The 24,296-nt window shown below is 34.9% G+C and overlaps 1 protein-coding gene across 1 annotated transcript in view; it reads left to right on the plus strand.

The window, feature by feature from the left end:
• CWC22 (CWC22 spliceosome associated protein) overlaps positions 1-24,296 on the plus strand; it is a 75,570-nt gene that overhangs the window by 37,691 nt on the left and 13,583 nt on the right. Inside the window, exon 14 of the mRNA XM_021006403.2 lies at positions 3,133-3,193. Within this exon, the coding sequence (XP_020862062.1) occupies positions 3,133-3,193 (61 nt within the window). The remainder of the gene's footprint in view (positions 1-3,132; positions 3,194-24,296) is intronic.

Below are 24,296 nucleotides of genomic sequence, written 5' to 3' on the forward strand. Positions count from 1 at the left end.
TGCTGTTCCCACCTTTTAATGGTTGTTCTTTTACCCTTGAGCCACCTGACACTCTTCTTGTAATTTAATAAGACAATCCAGGCCATTTGACAGGTGCTACCTCAACTTCTGTCTCCTAAACCTCCTGTGTTTTCACCTGTTACCTCCTACTTGACTCCAGTTATAGAAGACCCATCTTTGTTAGGGCTTAGCCCTCTCCCATCTACTCTGAAATCTTGATCCTTTGGTCATACCTAGTCTTTCTCATCTTCTGTCTTTATTCCCATCTCCTCCACTGCTTATAACCAAGCTCAGGCTTCACCTATTTAAAAAAAAAAACCTTTAACTTTGACCCTCTTCCTTTCCCCCATATGTGCCCCCTCAACATCCCCTTCTCCCCCCAAACTATCAACCTTTACTGCCAGAATCCTAGAAAGAGGAGATTATGGGCTATACATGCTACCACCATTTCTTCTCCATCTACTCTTTCCTTAACTCCTTACTGTCTGGCTTCCATCATGATGACTCCACTGAAATGTCTCTCCAAGATACTAAGCCCTACTTTGAGTGAGGTTGAATGTCTTTATTTTCCCTGTCCCCTTTCTTTACTTTCCTAAAACATATGACACTGTCAGATTATCATCTCCCATTACTTGACCTGTTGAATATATTCCTTTTTCCAAGGACGAACTTAAATCCCACTTCTTTCGTGAAGCCTTCTCTGATTCCTTTTTGAATTGCTCATGAGACTTCATATAGTCCTCTCATTTGCATTTATTGTCTTATTTTTATTACAGCCATACACTCAACTAGGGCTGACCAAGCAGGTCCATATCTGACTAGGTTGCTTGAGTATTTAAGGTTTAAAAATGAACAAAATGCAACATTTGTAGTCCATCTAACAGTTAACAAAAGGAGGCTTACTTAGAACAAAGGAAGACCATTCAGAATGGGAAATGGATATCCATTGATAGTATAGTTTCTGTTCCACTGTTAGTCATGTTATTGGTCTTCATCAGAAGTCTGCATTCCCTCATTCCTTTACTGTTTTTGTAATCCCACCTCTCACCTGTGCCTCCAATAAGCCGTAGCATGCGTAGCAGCCACACTCTGGTAAAATTGAAACCATCTCTGCAGATGGACTAAATCAGGTTGAGGGTAACCAGCAGGCCTCAAATTTGCTAGTGAGTTAGGGGGTTTCTACCCCAAGCATGTGAAGACTTCCTCTGGCAGAATGGGTAGATGAGAACAGTTTGTTCCAATGGCCATGAAAGGGCTTGAAGCAGGCACTGTGTAGCACTTTGAGCTTGATTAGACATCAGAGATACCAACATCATCCACTGTATGCTGGGCTTTTTCCGGTCATATTGACTTTTGTCTTGCCACTGAACGTTGATGACTCTGGAAGAGAGAATGAGGCTGATGACTTTGTACAATTCTGCCTTACTTGAATCCAATTCACAGGCAAGTCAAGACATCACCCCGATGATGTCACTGGTTTTCTTCTAAACAAGGAGAAACAACAATCATGTTGACCAAGAAGGAATGTCACCAGCTGAACCTTTGGCCCCTGAACCACTTAAATATCTATACCTTTTAATGAGTCTGATTTGAACTCAGGTCCACTTGACACCAGGACCAATCGTCTATCCACTGTGCCACCTAGCTTTCCCCCCCTTTTCTTTAAGCTTCAGATTTGTTAGTAGGTAGGACTGCTATTTCTCCACTGATTTTATGTATATGCAGCCAAACCAAATTCTACCAGTATTTGCTGTAGCAGATATGTGCCCTTTTTTTACCCATTCCTTTACCACTAATAATTTATTCTAAGATTAATGAATCCATTTCTTTCCAACACAAAACCTGAGATTTTAAGACAAACATAAAATGTGTTTTTATGTATATATTTGCTGTTAAAAATAATTCACTTTCAGAATTTGGAATCAGTAGTAAAATTTATTTTACAGAAGCTATTGGAAAATTGAAAGCTTATACCTAAGAACTAATCTTTATGAGAGTTTTTAATTTTTCTAAATTTAAAAATACTTAGTAGAACAATGAGCATAACTTCAAAATGGCCTCATATGTGGGGAAATGACCACATACTTTATAAAATTATGAACAAGAAAAATAAGCCTCTCATGCAGCTGGCTTTCTCTATGATGTTTCACTTACTAGGCATGAAGAAAAGTAATAAAATTTAACAAGGAAAACAGGATATTCATTACTTTCTACATCAACTACTTGCCTTGTTTTTTCAGAATTTAGATTTTTTTCCTTATAAACTAAAACTTGTCTTTTAAGGAAATTAAGAGTGGAAATGTTTACGTTGTCTCCATTTACAAATATTAATATATTTCTGTATTTTTTGTGAAAATGATCTCTTCAAAATTGACTTTAACATTGCAAGCTATGTTTGTGTACCTCATAGCTATAAAGGTTAATGGTTTCTTTCGGTAGGTTTTTTCCTCAATATGCCTATTTCGATCAATTATTTTATAAAATTCCACTCATGTTAAGTTTCTTGTGTTCATAAATAATAATTGGCAGTTGGTGGGGGGGATGAAAACATAGGTGAGTCTCACAATAAGACGGTAACCATTATATTTCTGTTGAATATTTTATAATCTCAGTTCTAAATTTAAGCAGAATGATAACTAATATAGAAACATACCTCTAGTAGAAGCACACCAAAGTGTTAACATTTTTAAATGAAGTTCAAATTTTCTAGTATTAATTAGGTGTAAGGATTTTTTTCTAGTGTTTATTTCATAATTCTTTTGTAGTTTCAAAATTATTTTTCCCCACTAGGGAAGTGCTTGAATTACACTGTCATTTATTTTGCTCAGTTTGGAGCTAAAGACAATGAACAGAATAAATAACTGGAAAAATCAAAACAAGTTAAAGGACTTTTCTTTGAAGTTACAGTTAAAGTACAAGGACCTTACATTGAAAATTATGTGAGATAATATTCTCTTTGCAGTGATGGGAAATCATTTCTTTTCCTTCAGATAATATGAGACTACTGAAGTTGCACAAAAATATAAGAAAACAGGATTAGCAATGAAAGGAAGCTCTGTGCTTTCAGTCATGCTGTTGTTTAAATGAATTCTACAAGTTCCAAATCTAAAATATGCCATTTTTTGTCTACAGTTTAGATTTTGAAGAATGCGCGCACAAGTTGCTGAAAATGGAGTTCCCTGATAGCCAAACAGTAAGATAATTTGTCATTTTTTACAAGGAAGAGAATAATTTTATAATTTTATGCTTAGCAAAGTTAGCTTTTGTGAACTGAGAATATTATATAGTAAGGATGAAATAGTTACATCATAAACATTTTTCAGGTATTGTTTTTTTTCCTGCTTAATGATTTAAATCAAGATCTTTCAATTGTTGTTTAACACTATCCATCCTACATATTAACCTGTTCACAAGTAAAGGGGAAAACACATCAGATTTTGAGTTTTCATACATAAATGCTTTTGAAAGATTGGATATGAGTTTAATTATTGTTTAAATACTTTGGTGAACTTGATTTCTATGTTGAATTTTTTACCCAGTAAAGAATTCCTTTGTAAAGTAAATAGCAAGGATCACAGGGTCTTGCTATCATATTGCATTGTAACTGTAGAACAGAAAACAAATACCTATTGCTTTACTTCCATTTCCAAGTGCTTATGCCAAAAAATTTTCTGCTTATCAGAATATCAAATAGTTGCCAGTCTGACAAGAAAATTAACTAGTATGCTTCTTGTTGTTTGATGTTTATTTTTAGGCCCCCCAACTTGACTGCAAGTTCTTAGAGGGCAGAGAACACATTTTCTGTTTGTTTTATGTATTTTTAATTGCATTTAGCATGGTTCTTTGTGTTAAAAAAAGTTAAATAAATATTCATTAAATTAATATATCAGTCATTAGCAATATTTTTATAACAATTTGGGTATCTAGTTCCTCTTCTGGAATTAGTAGTCTTAACAAACAAACCCACCAGAGTTTTGGGTTTTTTCCCTTATTGTGATAGTGACTCCAGGGTTCTCAAAGGTGAAGGTAGTCTTAAGTTCTGGCCGAAGACTCCATGACTTGGAGTTTGGTTCCAGTAATAGACTGTTGTCTAAGAACTAGCTTCACTGTTTTTTGGAAAGTTTGTCACCAGAATGTTAGCCATCCACTAAATGAAAAATATTGTGGGCCATACCCACTTATAAAAATCATGTGCTAAGACATAGAATTGTTGTAGTTCACATGAATAGGAGGTATACTCATATTGATGAAATCAAAATTTTATTGAAAGAAAAGCTGCAGATATTAGTGATGGTATGAGGAAAGTCATAGATGTCTGTAACTCCCTTGACTGTTTGTTCTCTGAATTAAAAATATCATTAAAAAAAGAAATTATTTATTTCTAGTCTGTAGTCTTCTTTAGACTACAAGTGCTGGGTATATGTATTGAATATAACTAGATACAAAGTGTATCCAAACCTTCAAAGTTATAGTTTGAAGAGCATTATAGGCTCCTATTCCACACCATAAGAGATGATGCTTTTATATACATTATGTCATTTGAGCCTCACAGCACCTCAGTTTCTTTTTTGAAGAGGATGCTACCAATATCATCCACATTTAAAGATGAGGAAATGGTACCGGAAGGATCTGTGACCTGCCTAGGTTCACAAAGCTTTGTGTCACAAGTGGGATTTGAACCCAGTTCTTCATTATACAAAGCCTGGCACCCTGTCTTTTCTACATTATAAAGTGCGTGCTTTCAAAGAAGGAAGAAATCATTAACCATGAAGGCTTTTTTTGAGTTGTGACTTGTGCCGAATTTTAAGAATGAATCAGATTTGTAACAGTTGAGATGCTAGAGCAATGATGTGAGCAGAAGACCCATACTAGCAATTGAAAGGTTTTTCAAATACAAATTCATCAGTATGTTACTTAACCTTTCCATCTTTGTATCCCCTACAGATTCAAAGCATGTTACTTTCTTCAAATAACTGATAAAAGTATTAAATATAATGAAAACAAGGATAGTTCATTTCACTAGAGATCTCATCTTAGACTGATGTTAATTCATCAGTCAGTAATCTTTTGATTAGTTCTGTTTAACCAGTCCCAAATCTACCTAAAATTTAATAAAGAAAATGAGATTAGCTGTTAAATTGAAGGGATGGTGGAGAAAACTATCCCAGATGAAATGGCAAAACTAGATAATATGGAGGATGATTTGTCACATAGAAGGAAAAAATGAAGATGGTACCCACTAATTATCAGGTGAAAATAACAAGTAGATGGATGGATGGTGTGGAATGAAAGCCTGTAATGCTCTTTAAACCCTAAGCTCTGAGGGTTTGGATGTTTCATATCTACATAGCTTGTAGTTTAAATAAGTATATTTTATAGAAGAGGGTTAATGAATAGCTCTCTACATGAAGAAGTTATACTGAAATCCACAAACTTAGTAATGGATGAAGAGTATCTCAGCTAAAATAGAAAGAGAAAACATCATGGAAGTGTGTTACATATTGCCAAGCTTAGTGGAGGATATTGATGATGCTCTCCTGACATTATGGTGATTACAGACTTGCACAGATGCCGGTTTTAGTAGTGTCTGTGAACCCAATCTCTGTTGGAAATCTATTCTGCTTAAAATATCTGATGTATTTTTGTCTTGCTGTGCTAATAATTAATCTTTCAGAATGTTTAAATGAAACAACAGAGTGAACTGTCATTTTGGACTTGGTTCTGAATAATATAAAATAACTGATTTTTGATGTGGAAGGTGTAGAAAACTTCAGAAAAAATGACCATATCATTCTGAAGTTTGATGATGTGATGAGACATTATTGGTGATACCCTAGGTTTTATAAAAACAAATTTCAAAAAATTCAGGAATATGGATATGTTTTTTTATGGCTGGAGACCCTACTAGCAAGGAATTAGAAATTCTAAAAAATGAAATTGTGCTTATACAAATGATTCTAGTACAAGGGAAAAGTCAGGGACATAAAAAGGAAACCATTGTGACTTCAGAGTAAAGTGCTGTGAAGAGTGGAGTTATCTTGGACAAAAGGATAAGTTTGCCATATCAGTTCAAGAAGCCCAGGTATTCAGAACTGTTGCCTAGACTACTGAGCAGCCCATTTACTATGAAATCTGTGAGGCTAAGTAGAAGAATGTTTAAAAATTAAAGTGTTTTCTTTAAATAGCTTGATGCAGACTCTTGGAGTGGACATAATAGCTGTTTATTTTCAAATTGTTGAAATGATCGTGCTCAGTTTTAGGAAAACAGAAACTTTGGATTTTGTTTTCCATACGTCATAGATATAGGGAGAGGGACTGGATCTTTAATTTCACTGCTGTAGAAACCTTTCATAAGTAAGTAAATAAAACCATAAAACTCACCCTACCTATGCAAGTTTTTTTGCAACTTGAGAGAGTTGCCTAGAGCACCAAGGTTAAGTGACTTATCCAGGGTCACAGAGCCAGCAGTATGGCAGGGCTTGGAGAGAGAGGAAGGGAGAGGAAAGGTGAGGAGAAAGAGAGACACCGAAGAGGGTGTGATTTCCAAGTTTTAAATGTAATTTTAAATTTGATAATACTGACACCTCCTTGCTGCTACTCAAACAGGTCAATTCATTTTCCAACACTGGGCATTTTATCTGTCTGTCCCCTATGTCTGGAATTTCCCTGGAGTCCCTGACTGCTTCAAGTCCCCATTAAAGTCCCACCTCCTACCAGAACCTTTTCCTGACCTTCCTTAATATCAGTGCCTTCCCTCTGTGGTTAGCCCCAATTTTCCTACATCTCTTGTTTGTAGGTAGTTGTTTGCCTGTTGTCTCCCCCATTAGACTGTGAGCTTCTTGAGATCAAAGACGGTCATTTGCCTTTTTTTGTATCTCCAGCACTGAGTATGGTGCCTGGCACATAGTAGGCTAGCTGACTGATTTTCTTCTCTCTCTCTCTCTCTCTGTCTCTCATATGCGTGTGTACATAGTAATGTTTGTAGTGAATTAAAATTTATTTTAAAAATTCTTTCTGAGTTTTGTCATAATCCTTAAGCTATTTGGAGATATTTCAAGGTATCCCAAAGCCAAGGCTCAGCCCCTAGGAGATTTCCTCTTACATTACTAGTGTCCGATCTTTGTATGGAGGAGGAAAATCCATACTAACAGTGATAAATACGCTATGTTCCCAGCATCCATGCTGGTGTAAGTTCTCAGAGCATTTTGCTATTTAGAAATGTCCTCTTGCTGGGTGATGCCTAGACTTTACCTTACTTTAAGATGCAGGAGGTTTCAGTTTGTTTGGTTTTCTTTCATGGACTTCAAGGCCCTGTGGTTTTGTTGGTTTGACTCTACCCTTCACCTGCTGCAGATCTTGACATTTTTTTTGATGTAGTCAATCTTCAGGAATTGCTTTGACTGAAAATTTTGAGATGATGTGACCAACCTTTTAATAAGCCTTCTTTAACTAGAATGAGATTTTACAGTCTTTAATCAGGACCCTGCAGGAAGCCTTTCCAGATTTTTAGGGCTTGCCAAAGCTTGCACTCTAGAAGACCCATTCTCTAACCTCTGAGAACCCAGGGATGCTGCTGTGCCTCAGAATTGGCAGTAGAACTTCAATGGAGATCACAGTTTGACAGTACTTTAAAAGCTAATTGTCATTGCCTAATGTTGCAGTGTTGCCTAATGCAAACCAGTGATCAATAAATATTGGTTTATTGATTTCATTCTGTTTGGCAAGTGTATTAAATGCTTGTGTGTGCTGTTTGTTGTTTTGTTTTTTGCTAGGATTCTTTACATTATTAAATTATTACTGTAGTTAGTTAAGTAATGAGATATAATTGATTATCTTGGTTTTCATAATTTCATATTGAGTACCAGAATACATTTGAACTTGTTACATTGTACTTTTACAAAGTTTGAGTAGATATTCTTTTCCCTTGAGGTTATAAATATACTGTGTGCAGGTCTTAGTTTGTATAGAAACTAATGTAATTTTGACAATGCATTGTTTTCATTTGTTCTTTGAGACTTAATGTGAGTCTGGGTTCTTTCAGCCTTCTCTGAAGTAGGTACATTACTCATTCTATTGTTTTCTACCTGTCTCTTTGTATTTGGATCCAAGAGCTTTCCAGGTACCGCTTTTTATTTAGGCAGTTTTTATCCAGTTTTTTAAGGAAAGCATAAATTAAATAGCTTTTGTTTTATTTGTTTTCCAAAGCTACTTTTAAATTTTTCATCTCTTTTAAAGTGTCATTATAGAATCATATACATTACAGCTAGAAGGTACCACAAAATGTCATTTGAATTTTTGTTAGATAGGAATGATATAATCATCATTAATTCATTAGCAGATATTTATTGTGTCAGGCACTGTATCAGGTACTTTGGTGATCAGATAAAGCATTCTCAGACAGCAGCCTGGAACATTTGTAATGCTGGATTTAGAACCAGACTTGTGTTAAAATTCTGCCTCTGATAATTACTATGTGTGTGGTCATGAACAAGTAACTCCTGTGAGACTCGGTTTTCCTCATTTATAAAGAAGGGATTGTGCTAGATTACTCTGGGGTCCCTTCCAGCTCTAAATCCCATTTTATGGATCATAATCCAAAATTTTGTAACTTGCAATCTAATAGAGATGTTACATTCAAAATAACACATGAAAGTGCCATGACACTTTTTGTCATGACACATGACAAGTACAAAGTAATAGGAGAATTTCATAGATGGGAAAGATTACTTAGTTATTGAGTTGTGGTTCTCAGAAGCCATTGAGGACAGAGCTGGGAGAGGAGAAACACTGGGCAACTGTGGGTGACTTGATAAGATTTTCAGTTAAGACAGAAAGATGAATTGATAAAGACTGCTGAACTGGTAACCCAACCTTTAAATGCATTGGAGTCTAATTTACTCATAAGATATTTTCTTTATTTGGACTAATTGATTGTAACTTGAGAGATTGTTGGGAAATTGACAAATCAGGAAGGCTACTTTCTTCTGTTCTTTACTAATCCAATGTAGCAAAGAAAAGAGTGAATTAAATTCATGACCCAGATTTTTGTTTTATTTAATCTTTTATTTAAAACTACATTTCCTGTGGCTAATCAAAAAAAAATGATTATCTTTTTTTATTGTTAAGTTAATTATTAACTTTGGGATAAATAAAAGTTTGTAGACTATACAGAAACATCATGCCTATATATCATGAATATTTTCTTTAAGAAGAGTTAGAGTGTATTTTCTTTGGTAGGCTAGCTACTTCAGTCAAAAATTTGCAAGCATTTATTAAGTGCCTACTACATGCCTGTCATTGTAATAGGTGGTAGGAATGAAAAGACAAAAAAAAAAATGAAGATTTCTTTGCCCATGGTAACCCGTGAAATGAAGAAAAATGCAAACTCTCATTCCATCTTGTGCTGTCACCTTTGTCTTTTGCAGTGACTTTAACAGTTATAGAAAAGGAGGCAAAGAGTGTTAGAACCCTACAGATTTTCAAATTATTCGTAAATGTTAACTTAGCTTTTGGTACTCTGAATGTAATCTCCCTGTTCAGAGTTAATAAATGGATATGCAGCCACAGACACTAAATTGTATCAGTATTTGCATTCTCACTGTAAATGACAAAAACAAATTGCAATTCTATGAATTAATATCTTATGGGTTCTCCTTGGAAAGACAAATAAAACAGTTGGGAGTTGGTTTTATGTAAACACGGAGACAACAAAAAACATCATTTCGTGGGGCACTTGTTCATCTCATAGTGCTGTGCCATTTTGCAAAAGGCCATGATGAAGATAATTGCAGGGGTTTTTTTGTTGTTAGAAACATCTGCTGCAGGTAAGAAAGTAGAGACAGTCTACAAAGAACCTACAAACTAAATCAACATTTATTTTAGCTCTCAGTGACTTTACTAAGAAGGCATCAGGGAGGATAGCCAAAAATATTTCGTAAAATGTGATTCAGGATCAAGAAATGAAAAGGCCAAAGGCTTATAAGCTAGAAGGGACCCCTACCTCCATGTCACGAATACTTTATTCACTAAGAGAGCTGGGAGACGCTAGATGTCACAAGCACCGAGTAATTACTGGCAATGAAACAGATTCTACTAGTCAGGAAAAACAATATGGGAGTCATTTCTAAATCAGTTTTCTTGAGTAATCAGAATATCAACTTATTATGTTGGAGATCAAAATAAATATTAGATCAGAAGAATGAATTAAAATGAGAAAACATTGTATAAAATTGAGTCCACTACTTATTTCCTATTTAAGCAAGGTGTTGATGTTTAAAAGAATTGAAATTTAGTCTATTTAAATCACTACAGCTAAGAGACAAAAAAAAATCCTATAAATCTCCTTAACCATGAAACAACTAATCTTCTTGCCTAGCAGAAAGAAGTGGTAAACAAAGGCAGCTCAGGTTGGTGAAAGGTTATGAGCAGTAGAAAGGGAGAAAGACATATTTATAAACTGTTGGCCAGAGCCTCAAATAAGCATAATCATTCAGAGGACCTTTAAAGATGAACCTGGAGAGAGGTCAACAAACAGATGAAAAATGGAAAAAGATTTGTCAACAATTTTACAAATGGCAATTACACTGAAGCCACCACTTGCTACTCTAATATTACAATCTCCTCCAGTGTGCTGTATGAAAGAGAAATGACTTTAAAGAAAAGACAGGGAAAAAAATACTTGAACTCTACAGTTTTGATGAAGTTGAGTCATAGAGTTTTAGGCTGTCTGAAAGCAGTGAGAATACCAGATGCTTGGAAATAATCAGGGACTTGATTATAACCAAAAAAAAGATAGCTATGAAAATATCAATAACTATTGACTGATAAGTCCCTCCCATCTCTCCAAAATCTTTAAGAGAATAATCTACACTTGTGTTGAGGGGTATCATCGATGAAGGTATAAAAAGGAAACGTGCACGCTTTCGCAAACAATATTTTATAGCAGATCACATCTTTACAATTACACAACTGACCAGTGTAGAAAATACAAGATTCTCAGTGGAGTTATTGTTTATTGACTATTTAAAAAAAGCATTTGATTTAGTAGAGCAAAATGTTACTTTAAATGTTCCCCTTAGACAGGTTATCTCCATGAATATGGCATAATTACATCAGGTTCCTTGGAAAATGAAGCCAATAATTTTGTGTGATGGTCTTCTTACCGCTAATACTAAGAAAGGTTTATAATAGTGAAAGCTGTATTCCCCAAAGGTGTTTGTCAACTGTTATGATGAATGTTCAGGGCAGAATCCAGAATGAAGAGAGGGTCCATATAGATAGTGAGGCCCTCCAAATGTTGCTGTATGTATCTCATGTCATACTGATTACATCAAGTCCTGGAATGTTTCACAGCATCTAAATGAGATTCAAATTAGGCCCCTCAACCAAACAGGCAAAGCATAGTGGATAAAGAATACCTAGTGCTCAGCTTGCAATATGTTTAACAGACACTGCAGATAAAAAATAAAACAAGCCCAGAATGGAATAGGAAGAGAATAGGGTAGTGGTAATTGCATTTGGAAAATTGTATAATATTTTTAATGACCTCATCCTCTGCCTAAAACAAAGGCCATTTTTAAAACATTTCTTCTCATGCCATTTCGTCCTGTGCTTCATGAATTATCTGAGTTTCCAAAGTATTAAAATTTCAGGTCACCTAAAAGACATTGGAGAGGTTTGAGTAGGCTACAGTATGTGGCCAACCAAGGATTTTATGGCAGAAATAGAGGAAAGGATACTATCAGAAACATGTATAACCAGAGAAAGTGGACAGTTGCTTATGTTAACAAGAGCAAGGGACAAATGGACAGACAAGCTAGATGCTACATTAATGTCTGCAGTTTCAAGAGACTGAGATTCTCAAGGAAAGTGCTGAGTATATTGGTGGTCCCTTCAGTCAAGCAAGTGAGTAAGCCATTGTAAAGCAGCTACAGTGTATATCAGGCGTTGTTAGACAAAGATCAAAATACACCTTCAGAAAAAGGTAACAAAGTCTAAGCTCCTGCATCCAAAACCTCCAAGAAAAATGTGAATTGGTCTCATGCCATGGAAGTGCTGAAAAAGGATTTTGGAAATCAAGTAAGAGAGATAGAGGAAAAATTGGAAAGAGAAATAAGAGTGATGCAAGAAATTAAAAAAAAAAAGTCTACAGCTTGGTAAAAGAGGCACAAAAAAATACTGAGGAAAATAATACCTTAAAAAATAGACTAGGCCAAATGGTAAGAGGTACAAAAACCTGATAAGGAGAAGAATGCCTTGAAAAGCAGAATTGACCAATTGGAAAAAAGAGGCACAAAAATTCACTGAAGAAAAAACTCTTTAAAAAGGAGAACTGACCAAATGGAAAAGGAAATCCAAAGGCTCACTGAAGAAAATAATTCCTTAAAAATTAGAATTGAGCAATTGGAAGTTAATGATTTAGTGAGAAAACAAGAAACAATAAAACAAAACCAAAAGAATGAAAAAATAGAAGACAATGTGAAATATCTCATTGGAAAAACAACTGACCTAGAAAATAGATCCAGGAGAGATAATTTTAAAATTATTGGACTACCTGAAAGCCTTGATCAAAAAAGGACCCTAGAAATCATCTTTCAAGAAATTATCAAGGAAAACTGCCCTGATATTCTAGAACCAGAGAGTAAAATAGAAATTGAAAGAATCCACTGATCATCTCCTGAAAGAGATCCCAAAACGAAAACTTTGAGGAATATTATAGCCAAATTCCAGAGTTCCCAAGTCAAGAAGAAAATATTGCTAGCAGCCAGAAAGGAACAGTTCAAATATCATGGAGCCACAGTCAGGATAACACAAGTTAGCATCTACATTAAAGGATCGGAGGGCTTGGAATATGATATTCCTGAGGGCAAAGGAGCTAGGATTACAACCAAGAATCACTTACCTAACAAAACTGAGTATAATCCTTCAGGGGAAAAAATGGATATTCAGTGAAATAGAAGACTTTCAGGCATTCCTGATGAAAAGACCAGACCTGAATAGAAAATTTGACTTTTCAAATACAAGATTCAAGCATAAAATGGTAAAAAGGAAAGAGACATTATAAGAGACTTAATAGGGTTAAACTGTTTACATTCCTACATAGAAAGATGGTATTTGTAACTCATAAGAGCTTTCTCATTATTAGGGCAGTTAGAAGAAATATATGTAGACAGAAAGCACTGGTGCTAATTGAATATGAAGGGATGATGTCTAAGAAAAAATTAAAGGGTGAGAGAAGAATGTACTGGGAAAAAGATAAAGGGAGAGGTAGAATGGGGTAAATTATATGACATAAAAGAGGCAAGAAAAAGCTTTTACAGTGGAGGGGGAGATGAGGGGGTGTGATTGAACCTTACTCTCATCAGAATTGGCTCACATTGAGAATGACATACACAGTTATTGTTTAATGACCTCAGCTTCTTTCTGAAACAAAGACCATTTTAAAAATTGGGTGCAGAAATCTACCTTTCCCTACAGGAAAGTAGAAGGGGAGAAGGATAAGAGAAGTTAGGGCACATTGGGTGAGAGGGAGGGTAGTCAGAAACAAAATACTTTTGAGGAGGGACATGGTGAAAGGAGAGAGAGAATACAGTAAATTGGGGAGAGGAGGATAGGATGGAGGGAAATACAGTTAGCAATAATAACTGTGAAAAAAAAATTGGAAACAAGTTTCTTTAATCAGGGTCTCACTTCTCAACCATTTAGAGAACTGAGTCGAATTTATAAAAATGAGCCATTCCCCAATTGATAAATGATTAAAAGATATGAACAGTTTTCAGATGAAGTCATCAACTTTATATATAGCCATGTGAAAAAATACTCTAACTTATTAAGATTGAACTGTTTACATTCCTGCAATGGAAAGATGATATTTATAACTCATGAGACCTTTGTCAGTATTAGGGTAGTTGGAGGAAAAAAATTATATGTATGTATAGGTAAGTAGGTAGACAGATAGATAGATAGATAGATAGATAGATAGATAGATAGATAGATAGATAGATAGATAGAGGGCACAGGGTGAGGTGAAGATTAAGGGGTCATATCTGGAGAATAAAATTAAGGGATGAGAGAGGATTATATTTGGAGAAGAAGAAAGGGGTAAATTATCTCACAAAAAAAAGAAAAGAAAATGCTCTTACAGTGGAGGGGAAATGGGGGAGGGTGAGAGGGAATGAGTGAATCTTATTCTCATAGGATTTGGCTTAAGAAGGGAATAACATACACATTCAATTGGGTAAGGAAATCTGTCTTACCCTATGGAAAAATAAGGGGAGAAAGGGACAAGAGAACAGGGGGATGATAGAGAGGAGGGCAGATTGGGAAAGGGGGTAATCAGAGGCAAATACTCCTGAAGAGGGACAGGGTCAAAAGAAAGAATAGAATAAATGGGAGGGCAGGATAGGATTAAGGGAAATAGAGTTAGTTTTTCACAACATGTCTGCTATGGAAGTGTTTTGCGTAACTGCACATGTATAACCTATATTGAGTTGTTTGCCTTTTCAGTGAGGATGGGTGGGGAGGGAGGAAGGGAGAAGATTTGAAACCTAAAGTTTTAAAAACATGTTTTAAAAAATGTTTTCACATGCAACTGGGAAATAAGAAATACAGGAAATGGGGTACAGAAGTCTGTCCTGCCCTACAGGAACATAGAAGGGGAAGGGGATAAGAGGTAGAAGAGAAGGCAGACTAGGAGAAGGGATATTCAGAAAGCATGCTGTCTTTGGGTGGGGGGAGGGGTGAGATGGGGTGAAAATTTGGAACTCAAAATCTTGTGGAAGTAAATATTGAAAACTGAAAATAAATAAATTTATAAAAAAGAAAAAATACTCTAACTCACTATTAATTGGAGAAATGCAAATTAAAGCAATTCTGAGGTACTACCTTATACCTATTAGATCGGCTAATGGGAATAGAAAAGGAAAATGACATTTTGGAGGGGATGTAGGAAAAATGAGACATTAATGCATTGTTGATTGAGTTGTGAACTGATTCAACCATTCTGTAGAGAATTTGGAACTGTGCCCAAAGGGCTATAAAACTGTGGTTACCCTTTGACCATTACTAGGTTTCTATCCAAAAAGAGATAAAAAACAAAAAAGGAAAAAGACCTATATGTACAAAAATACTTAAAGTGGCTCCTTTCTGGTGGCCAAGAATTGGAAATTGAGGGGATGCCCATCAATTGGGGAATGGCTAAACAAATTGTGGTATGTGATTGTGATGGAATACTGTTGTGCTATGAGAAATGATGAACAGGTTTGTGTCAGAAAAACCTGGAAAGACTTACATGAGCTGATGCAAAGTGAAATGTGCCATGTGCAAAGTAACAGCAATATTGTGAGATGATCAGCTATGAATGACTTAGCTATTCTCAGCAATACAGTGATCCAAGACAACTCTGAAAGGACTTAGGATGAAAAATGCTATCCATCCCCAGAGAAAGAACTGATGATATCTAAATGTACATTGGAGCATACTTTTTTTACTTGCTTTATTTTTGTTTTGTTTGTTTATTTTTAGGCAACTGGGGTTAAGTGACTTGCCCAGGGTCACACAGCTAGTAAGTGTCAAGTGTTTGATCTGAGGCCGGATTTGAACTCAGGTCCTCCTGACTTCAGGGCCAGTGCTCTATCCACTGCGCCACCTAGCTCCTCCTTGCTTTATTTTTTTGAGGTTTGTTTTTTGTTCCATGTTTTCTTTCACAACATGATTAATATGAAAATGTTTTGTATGAGTACAGATGTATAACCTGTATCGAATTGCTTGCCTTCTTAGGGAGTGTGGGAGGAAGTAAGAAGGGAGAGTTTTGGAATTCAGAATTTTAAAAATGAATGTTAAAAATTGTTTTTGCATGAAATTGGGAGAAAATAAAATGATAAATGAATTTTAAGAAAAAGAAAGGAAGTAACTTTCTTAAAATCTCCTTAGAGAATTTATAGGAGGACATGGACAAGTTGCATAGGATCTTGTGTCATGGAAGACACAATACGCATTGATTAATTTGGTTAGTTGGTTACAATGTAATGGTGTTTACCATTGTGTTAGCTAGGTGTAGTAGTAGGTAATAGTCTAATACTTGTTTCAAGATTTGTCCAGTAAAACATCTTTGATAACCTGGATAGAACAGTTTCAGTTGAGTGAAGTCAAACTGGATAATCATGAATATGCAAAATACAGATAATTATAAGCTGATTGTTGACTCTTGTATTCTTTTAATATAAACCAAGGTCTTAAAGTAATTTAGCAAATTTGAAAGGTGTTGCCCTTTTAAAATCATTTTTTGGTAGCCAAAACTGTATTATCCTTTGTTATAGCAGTTTTGTTATTCCGTTATGTGGACTTCTTAGAAAGACATAAACTCCTAGAAAAAGAAAAGGATTGTTTAACGATGATCTGTGAAAAAAGGTATACAATACCTGTTTATGGAGACACTAAATCTGTTGCTAGCTACTGAGAACATAAATATCACAATTGCTTTTTAATGGCCTGAGTTAGAAGTGATATTGAGGTTTTATTTTTTCTACAAGACATATTTCATTGCAGTAAGCTAAAGCATATGGCATATATTTGCATCTCATTTTGAATAATTCAAAATGAAAATAGAATTTCATAGAAATACTGACTACTTTTATTGAATTTCTTTTCTCAGATAGTTCATGACAATTGACATTTTGTCATAATTTAAGATGGTGGGAGAAAGTTGCAAAGGTAGAAATTTAGGCTTGCATCAAGGGAAAACTGTAATAATAAGAGCTGTTCAAAAATTGAATCATCTGCTATAGGAGGTAACAGACTCTTTCACTGGAGGTTTTTAAACAAAAGCCGGTTGGTTCCTGGGCTATATGATAGAAGGTATTCTTGTTTTAGTACAGCTAGAATGATGGCTTTTGACATCCCTTTTAACTGTAATAATTTCTCATCATGTCTTTATGAGTGAGGTAAATGACAGCAATTATCATTACCCTCATACATACAAAAATGGAGGTACAGAAAAGTTTGGTGATTTCTGTGATGAGTCACTAACAAGTTCATTATTATTACACTGCTACACCACCTGCCTATTTCTCTTTTCATTCCTATGATATGTTTCCTTTTTTATTCCAAATATTATTTATAGGAAAAAATAAAAGCTAAGAAAATCACAATATATGGTACCCAAATACTCAGTATACACAATATATGATACACAAATACTCAGATGTTATCTCATCAATTTGGAAATTCCCCCCCAGTGATAGAGATAGAACCCATTCATGCCTGTTCTTCCAATGTGAATCATGTTCATGTTCTCCCATGAGTTTGCCGTAGGGCATCACCCAACATTCTGGAGGCCTTGTTTCTCTTGATATTGCAATGGTATCAGTGGAGACTGACCCACTACTTGTCACCCTTCATTCTTGCGATATGAGCAGCTTGTCTTCTCTTCCTATCATGCAATTCCTTGATGATATTTTTTACTACTGTTTTTCTTTGAAGTTCCTCATTGCTTATCTTACAGCTTGCTTTCATCCTCCATTTATCTCTCTTGTCCTCTCTGTGATACTCAATTTAATTCTTCCCAGACAGTTGTATTCCATCTCTCAGTGCCATATAGTAATACAGATAAAATGTTAGTAATAAAGGACAGGCTTTTGATTTCATGGGAAGTTTGGGATCTCTAAAGGAGGTTTACAGTTTCCCAAAAGCAGCCCAGCCTACTCTTCTTCTCCTCTTCAACTCAGGGCCCAGCTTAGTGTTCATCTTACTGTCTATTCCAGATATACATGCTGAGAAATATTCTCTAGGGTGTCCATCCAGATGTGTATTGAAATCTAGCATTAGATACTCTTTACCCCCATAGTTTTTCCTCTGTAGATAGATAGGCAAAGTTCCTGGAGTGACTTTATGGACCGTTTCCAGGTTCTTCATTTTTCTGGAGCTTATTGCAGTCAGCACAATGTCATCCACAAACACTGAGGATCTCACCATCCTCAGGGAATCTCTTGTGTGTAAACTCTGCTCAGAATTTACTCCATCACAGTAATGAGTACCATAGGTGACCATACATCCCCTTGTAAATCTTTGTAGCCTGCATATGATATACATGCAAAAATTAATGATTTTTGAGAAACTAATTCTTAATGCTATTTTGAAATTACACTTGACTTAAACATTTCATCTGTGTAACTTTTATTATGTAACATTTGATGTGTATAATTTTGTGCATTGTGGGTCACTTTTATTCATAGTATAAAATATAATAAATCATATTTGCCTCTCTCTAAGCTGAATTTATACCCTAAATTCATAGATTCATAGATTAACAGCTGGACTGGTCCCTAGAAATGAATTAGCCCAACTCACTTTTCAAATGAGGAAAATGAGGCCCTTAGAACTTAACCGATTTGCCTAAGTTCACTCCAGTTGTAGGTGAACAAAGCAGGATTTGATTCCAAGTTATCTCACTCTAAATTCAGTATTCTTTGTGCCATATGGATTTATACTATTCCAAATCATATAAAGTGAGGCTATATACCTTTTGTTAGTATGTATATCGTCACTTAGGATGATAGGAAACTACTTGAGAATCAGGTGAACTCATTCATTTGTAGAACAGTGCTCTGAATAAATTCTTTGTTTACTATTGGCTATGCACAGAAATGGTATGTATAGCTATACATTTAACTGATGTTCACAGGACTGGTTTTATATTCCTTACTCAACCACCCTGAAGAAAATTAAACAAATTAAAGCATTTAAAAGTGTGTGTGTTTGGAGAGAGAGAAAATGGGTTCCCACTATGTGTAAGACACTGTTGTCAAAAAGCATTTCAAAAAATTGCTTTGATACTTATCGCCTTCATAAGAAAGATGTTCTCTTTTTATTTTCTTTGTTTTTTATTTCCTTCTGCTGAGCAATTTTCAGTTGCTAATATCGAGTATAATAAAGGAAGACTTGGAAAGCATTCTGAAAGATGTAGAGAGGAATGAAATCTATAATACTTTAGCCACAATGTTCTTTTTTTTTTCCCAAAGGAAAAAATTTGTGGATTGAGTGAAGATTTTCAAATGCTACTAGGTCAAGAATAATAAACTCCAATTTAGAATTATTCAAACAGGAAAAAAATCATACAGAGCAACTCATACTAGTCTTCAGCCTTCCCAACAATATGTTTACAGTAGCATTTATGCCACCCTTTTGTACCTGTCTTCTCTTCCCACTTCCATCTTTGAATTATGTTTGTTCATTTTTTCAGAATGACGACAAATTGGGTTCTTATAGTTCCTTTTTTTTTAATTTAAAATTTCAAAAGTTTTATTGATGCCTATTGTTTTTACATCACAATAATTTCTGAATCTTTCTTCCTAGCCCCCTCCCAAAGAACCTTCTCTTGTAACAAATATAAATAAAGCAATGGCAATTGATAGAACTTGCTTCCACATCTGACCGTGTACGCGATATTCTTTGTCCATAGTTCTCCAACTCTCCAAAGGAATTAAGGGAGTTACATTTCCTTATCTCTTCTCTAGGTTTAGAGTTGATCATTACAGTTATCTAGAATTCAGGTTCGTTTTAGTGTCTGTTTACATTGTTATTGTCGTGTGTATTGTTTACCTGATTCTGCATGTATCATTCTTCATTAGTTCATAAAAAGTCTCGTGTTTCTCTCAATTCTACAAATTGACTTTTCCTTAAAATGCAGTAATATTATTACTTTCACATACAACAGTGTCTTTAACCATTGCTCCATCGGTAGATACCCACTTTTAGTTTTTTGTTTTGTTTTGTTTTTACTAACACAAAAATACAGGTACTAATATCTCAGTATATCTAGTACCTTTCTTGCCTTTCTCCTTATTGGGATCTGTACTCAACAATGAAATCTCTGGACCCAACCCAGAGTAAGGATAGCTTAGTGACTTTTTCTTGCCTAATTCCAAATAGAATAGTTGTGCCACCTCCCAATTCTCCCAGCTGTGGATTAGCATCCTTCTTTTCCCACAGCCTTTCCAGCATTTAGCTATTTCTGCTTCTTGGCATTTTTTTAAACCATTTAATGGGATAAAACCCTAGAGTTGTTTCAATTTATTTACCTTTCTCTTGTTAATAGTAACTTAGAGCAGTCTTTCAAGTGGCTGTTAACAATTTTTGGAAACCATTTTTTGACTGCTAATAATTGTGGAATGGTGAATATGTCCTTCCTCGTGTAAATCATTTGTGGCTATAGCATGAGAATTACTTTCTTAGGACCATAGGCTTATATAATTTGGAACTGAAAGAGACCTTAGAAACTACCTAATCCAGTCCTGTCATTTTACAAATGAGGAAACAAATTCAGAAAGGTTGACACTAGTAGTAAAATGTCCCAATGTCACACAAGCCAAGAGTCTATTAAGCCCACTCTAGGATGAATGATACTGTCAGTGTCTCTCAAGTTTTCCTCATATTTATACTTACCCAGCAGCTTCTTTCTTGTTGGAGATAGTCAATTCCAAAACAGCAATTTCCTTTATTTCTTCTACCTTTTGAAAAATTAAATTACTATAATACAGTGTATTAATACTTCTTGACAAAAGAGTAGGAAAGTGTAACAACTACTCGATGGCCTGCAAGACAGAGAGCTATCTTTTGATAGATAAAAATGTAGTAAAAAGAAGGAACGCATAGTTCAAGTGAACTCATTAAGTATATTATCAAAAATACGCTCCATATCTGAAAAGTAGCCTGCTGACCTTTCTGTTATTTGAGGGAGAAGGGAACATGACCAGAGTTGCTCGTATTTGGTCCTGGCATTTGTGGCTGTTTTTCTTTGGTTAAAGGGCCCTGCCCTTGAAGAGTTAGGATATCTATAACCCTTCATCTCAGATTGAACAATCCTAAATCTTTCCTATATTGTTTTAGACTCAAATATCCTAGTAAAATGTGTTCCTCACCCCCAAAAAGTTGGCATTTGAAGCATTTATCCAGATAGTCTTCTGTTTTTCCTTGCTTATGGAGATATGACTTCAAATTATTTTTGATTATGTATTGAAATGGATTTTGTGTTTTAAAGCATGGAGTGTATTTATAGGAACGAAACCTTCATTTATCCAGCATTACTAGAGAATATGTTCCATAAGTGGAATTTCTAAATCATTTAAGCAAAAATATTTAACTTCTAATAATCCTTAATGAGGAAAAAAAAACCCTCAAATAAGAGAGAGAGAGAGAGAGAGAGAGAGAGAGTGTGTGTGTGTGTGTGTGTGTGTGTGTGTGTGTGTGTGTGTGTATTTCCAACCAAACCAAAATATATTTGCCTTCCTAAATGGAATTTAAACTTTTCTTATTGACTCAAGGTCATACAGTGGTGCTGTCAGGGTCTTGTAAGATTTTTAGGGGAGTGTGCTCCATCTTGAAAGGAATCTTGAACATCTCCTCTTTTAGAGTTCTATTGTTTCCTCCCCAGACGGCAGTCTAAAATCCACCTCTTGTTAGTAAGGTACCTGCTTTTAGTTGTCTCTAACATCTTTTCTTCCTAGTTGATACATGTAGCACAAGCTAAAAAACCATAGGTGTTCATGCACACTAGAATTACATACAGAATGATTCTTTTGCTGCCTTCCTTGTTCTTGAATGGTTAAAATAATCAAGTAAGTGAAAAAAATATTACATAATTCTAAGAAAAGAATATTGCTTTTGAAATTTAAAATATTAAAATAAGCAAAGTATTTTTTTCTCCCTTACTGATGCTAGTGGCTATATAATGGAATTTAAAGGTCTGTGTTTGTCTCCTGATTTTTACTAAAGGTATTGTCATTGGAAGGAAATATATTAGTGAATTAACCTTTAAAATTGTAATTGAAGACAAAATTGCTATATGAACTTGTCATATCACTCAAAAAATACAATTAAAGCCTTGTAAACTTTAATTTTAATCCAGAGGATAGTTATTCTAGAACTCACCTCAATCTCTTGACAACATTTGCAAGGATGTCTTTCTGAGTAAATCTTTTTTCATGCATATGGTTATTTGAGATACGCTCCTAAAAATCATTGTATTATTTAATTAAAATGTTAAAATATTTAATTATTGTAAACCACAGGGGATTGCAGTACTGTAATTGCATTTAGACTGGGGTGGGGGCAGAAAGGAGAAAGTAATTTGTTTTGCAGGTACTGCTGATTTTGTTAGCAGTGGTATCAGCATTTTAACCAATTTCATTGTTTAAAACTTAATTAACTACAATATTATTCCTTAAGAAAGAGGCATAAAAAGTTAGTATGCATTTTAATACATCAACCTAATATAATATGACAGTGCTCAGAAAAACTGTGACTTTAAGTTTTGATATTTTTCTGATTTAACATTAGATTGGAGTACTTTTAGTATATTTTTGCATACACTTACAAATTTTAAATTTAATATATTATGTGATCAGAATCTCTGCTGTTTTTCAAAGATTTGCTTTTAACAAAATGCTAACATATTAAACCCATTTTTAACTAAAACATGTACTTTTTATAAGGCAAAACTTTCAACTACTCTATGTAAAATCTGCCCCCTGATTGATAATTAGGTTGTAAATATATGCAATTTAGGGACTATATATTGAGCTTATTTGAATCCTTCCTCACCTTACCTACCCCCACTTCCCCCCCAAAAAAAACACCCCAAGCTGTGTCACTTAAGCAAATTCTAAGAGTCCTATGTACTTTAGATATTTTGGACCTGTAGTGGACCATGACAAACTATACCAGAAAATTGTCACTCATACATACATCTTTCCCTGAAATCAGGGGTGAATACTGAGCACCTAGTACTTTGGTGGATCTATGCTTTCATTAGCATGGGAAGTCTTTTCCCCACTGTAGATTTACAACCCCTCAGTGCTTTCTCATCTTGTGCTGTTCTTAGCCATCTGTTCCCATAAATTTTCCAGGGAAGATCAGTCCAACTTAGTGAAATCCTTCATTTCATTCTAATATCTCATTCTTTTAGTAATCTTGGGGGTATCAACATATCATTCATTCAGACTGTATTTTTTTGTCTTTTGTGAAGTAAGAGACAATTTATTAAGCACACAAAATTAAAATATATGTAGATTGCTTTTGGAAAAAATTAGCTGAGAAAAAATATGCAAATTGTTGTTCTCCAAAAAATGGGGAAATTCATTTATCCAAGTATCTGACAATAAATCAAACATTAAGCCACAAATGACCTACACACAGTGACCAAGATGAATGGCTCTGTGATCCTTAGGATTTGGAGCTAGAAGGACTTTACTAGAGACCATCTCCAATCTCTGATTTTATAATTGGGGAAACTGAAAGGTTGTTACTTTTTCCCTCCTTTTTTTTTTAAACAGCTCAAATGGTACATGCTTCTGTTCATTCCTGGGAAAGTATATTGTTCTCTTTGTTCTGCTTACTTCAGTGTATGTCAAATCATATACGTCTTCACAGAGTTTCAGGGCTGGAAGGAACTTCAGCAGCCAGTAATCCAATCCTTGCCTGAAAAAAAGAATCTCTAACACAGCACACCCATTAAGTGGTCATTGAGCCTTTGCTTCCTATGTTTCCCTGGATTCCTCAAAGTGCTAATGTCTTACGGTGCCCTATTATAATCATTTGTCAGCCATTTGTCAATACTTGGACCTTTACTTTGTTTTCAGTTTTTTGCTTCCATAAACAATATCGCTATGATGTTTTGTCACATATGAGACCTTTCTTCCTATCTTTGACTTCTTTCACTTCCCTTTTGTTCCCAGTTGTTTACCACCAGAAAAATAGCTGCCATTTTTAGTGGTGTTGGTGGGTCAAAAGTTTTAGTCACTTTTTGAGCACGGTTCCAAATTGCTTTCCAGAATGACTGGACCATTTCACAGTTATAACAGCAGTGTATAGGTGTGCTTGTTTTCCCTCATCCCCTCCAACATTTGTCAGTTACCTTTTTATCAGCTTTTCCAGTCTAATGACATGTAAAGTAGAACTTCAGGATTGCTTTAATTTGCATTTCTCTGTTAGTGATTTGGAGAATCTTTTCATTTGACTATTGATGGTTTCTGGGGTCTTTTTTTTTTAAACCTATGGTATTCAAACAAACAACAAAGTAGATCACAGAAGCCAAAATAGATGATTAAAAAACATTTACACAAATGAGTTAAAGCACATAGAAAAAAATAAATTGTCAGGCAACAAAAAAAATCTTCCCATCAAGTATCTTGGTTTTATAAAAGTCCAAGATAAATAGGAAATTGGTACAAGTATGTTAGAACAAGAGCCATTGCTCAGTATTTAGCTAGGCAAAGAATACTAACCAGTTTTCAAAAGAATAA

The sequence above is a fragment of the Phascolarctos cinereus genome, unplaced genomic scaffold (assembly GCF_003287225.1).
Source record: "Phascolarctos cinereus isolate Bilbo 61053 unplaced genomic scaffold, phaCin_HiC Scaffold_726;HRSCAF=1367, whole genome shotgun sequence".
Classification (NCBI taxonomy): Eukaryota; Metazoa; Chordata; class Mammalia; order Diprotodontia; family Phascolarctidae; genus Phascolarctos; species Phascolarctos cinereus.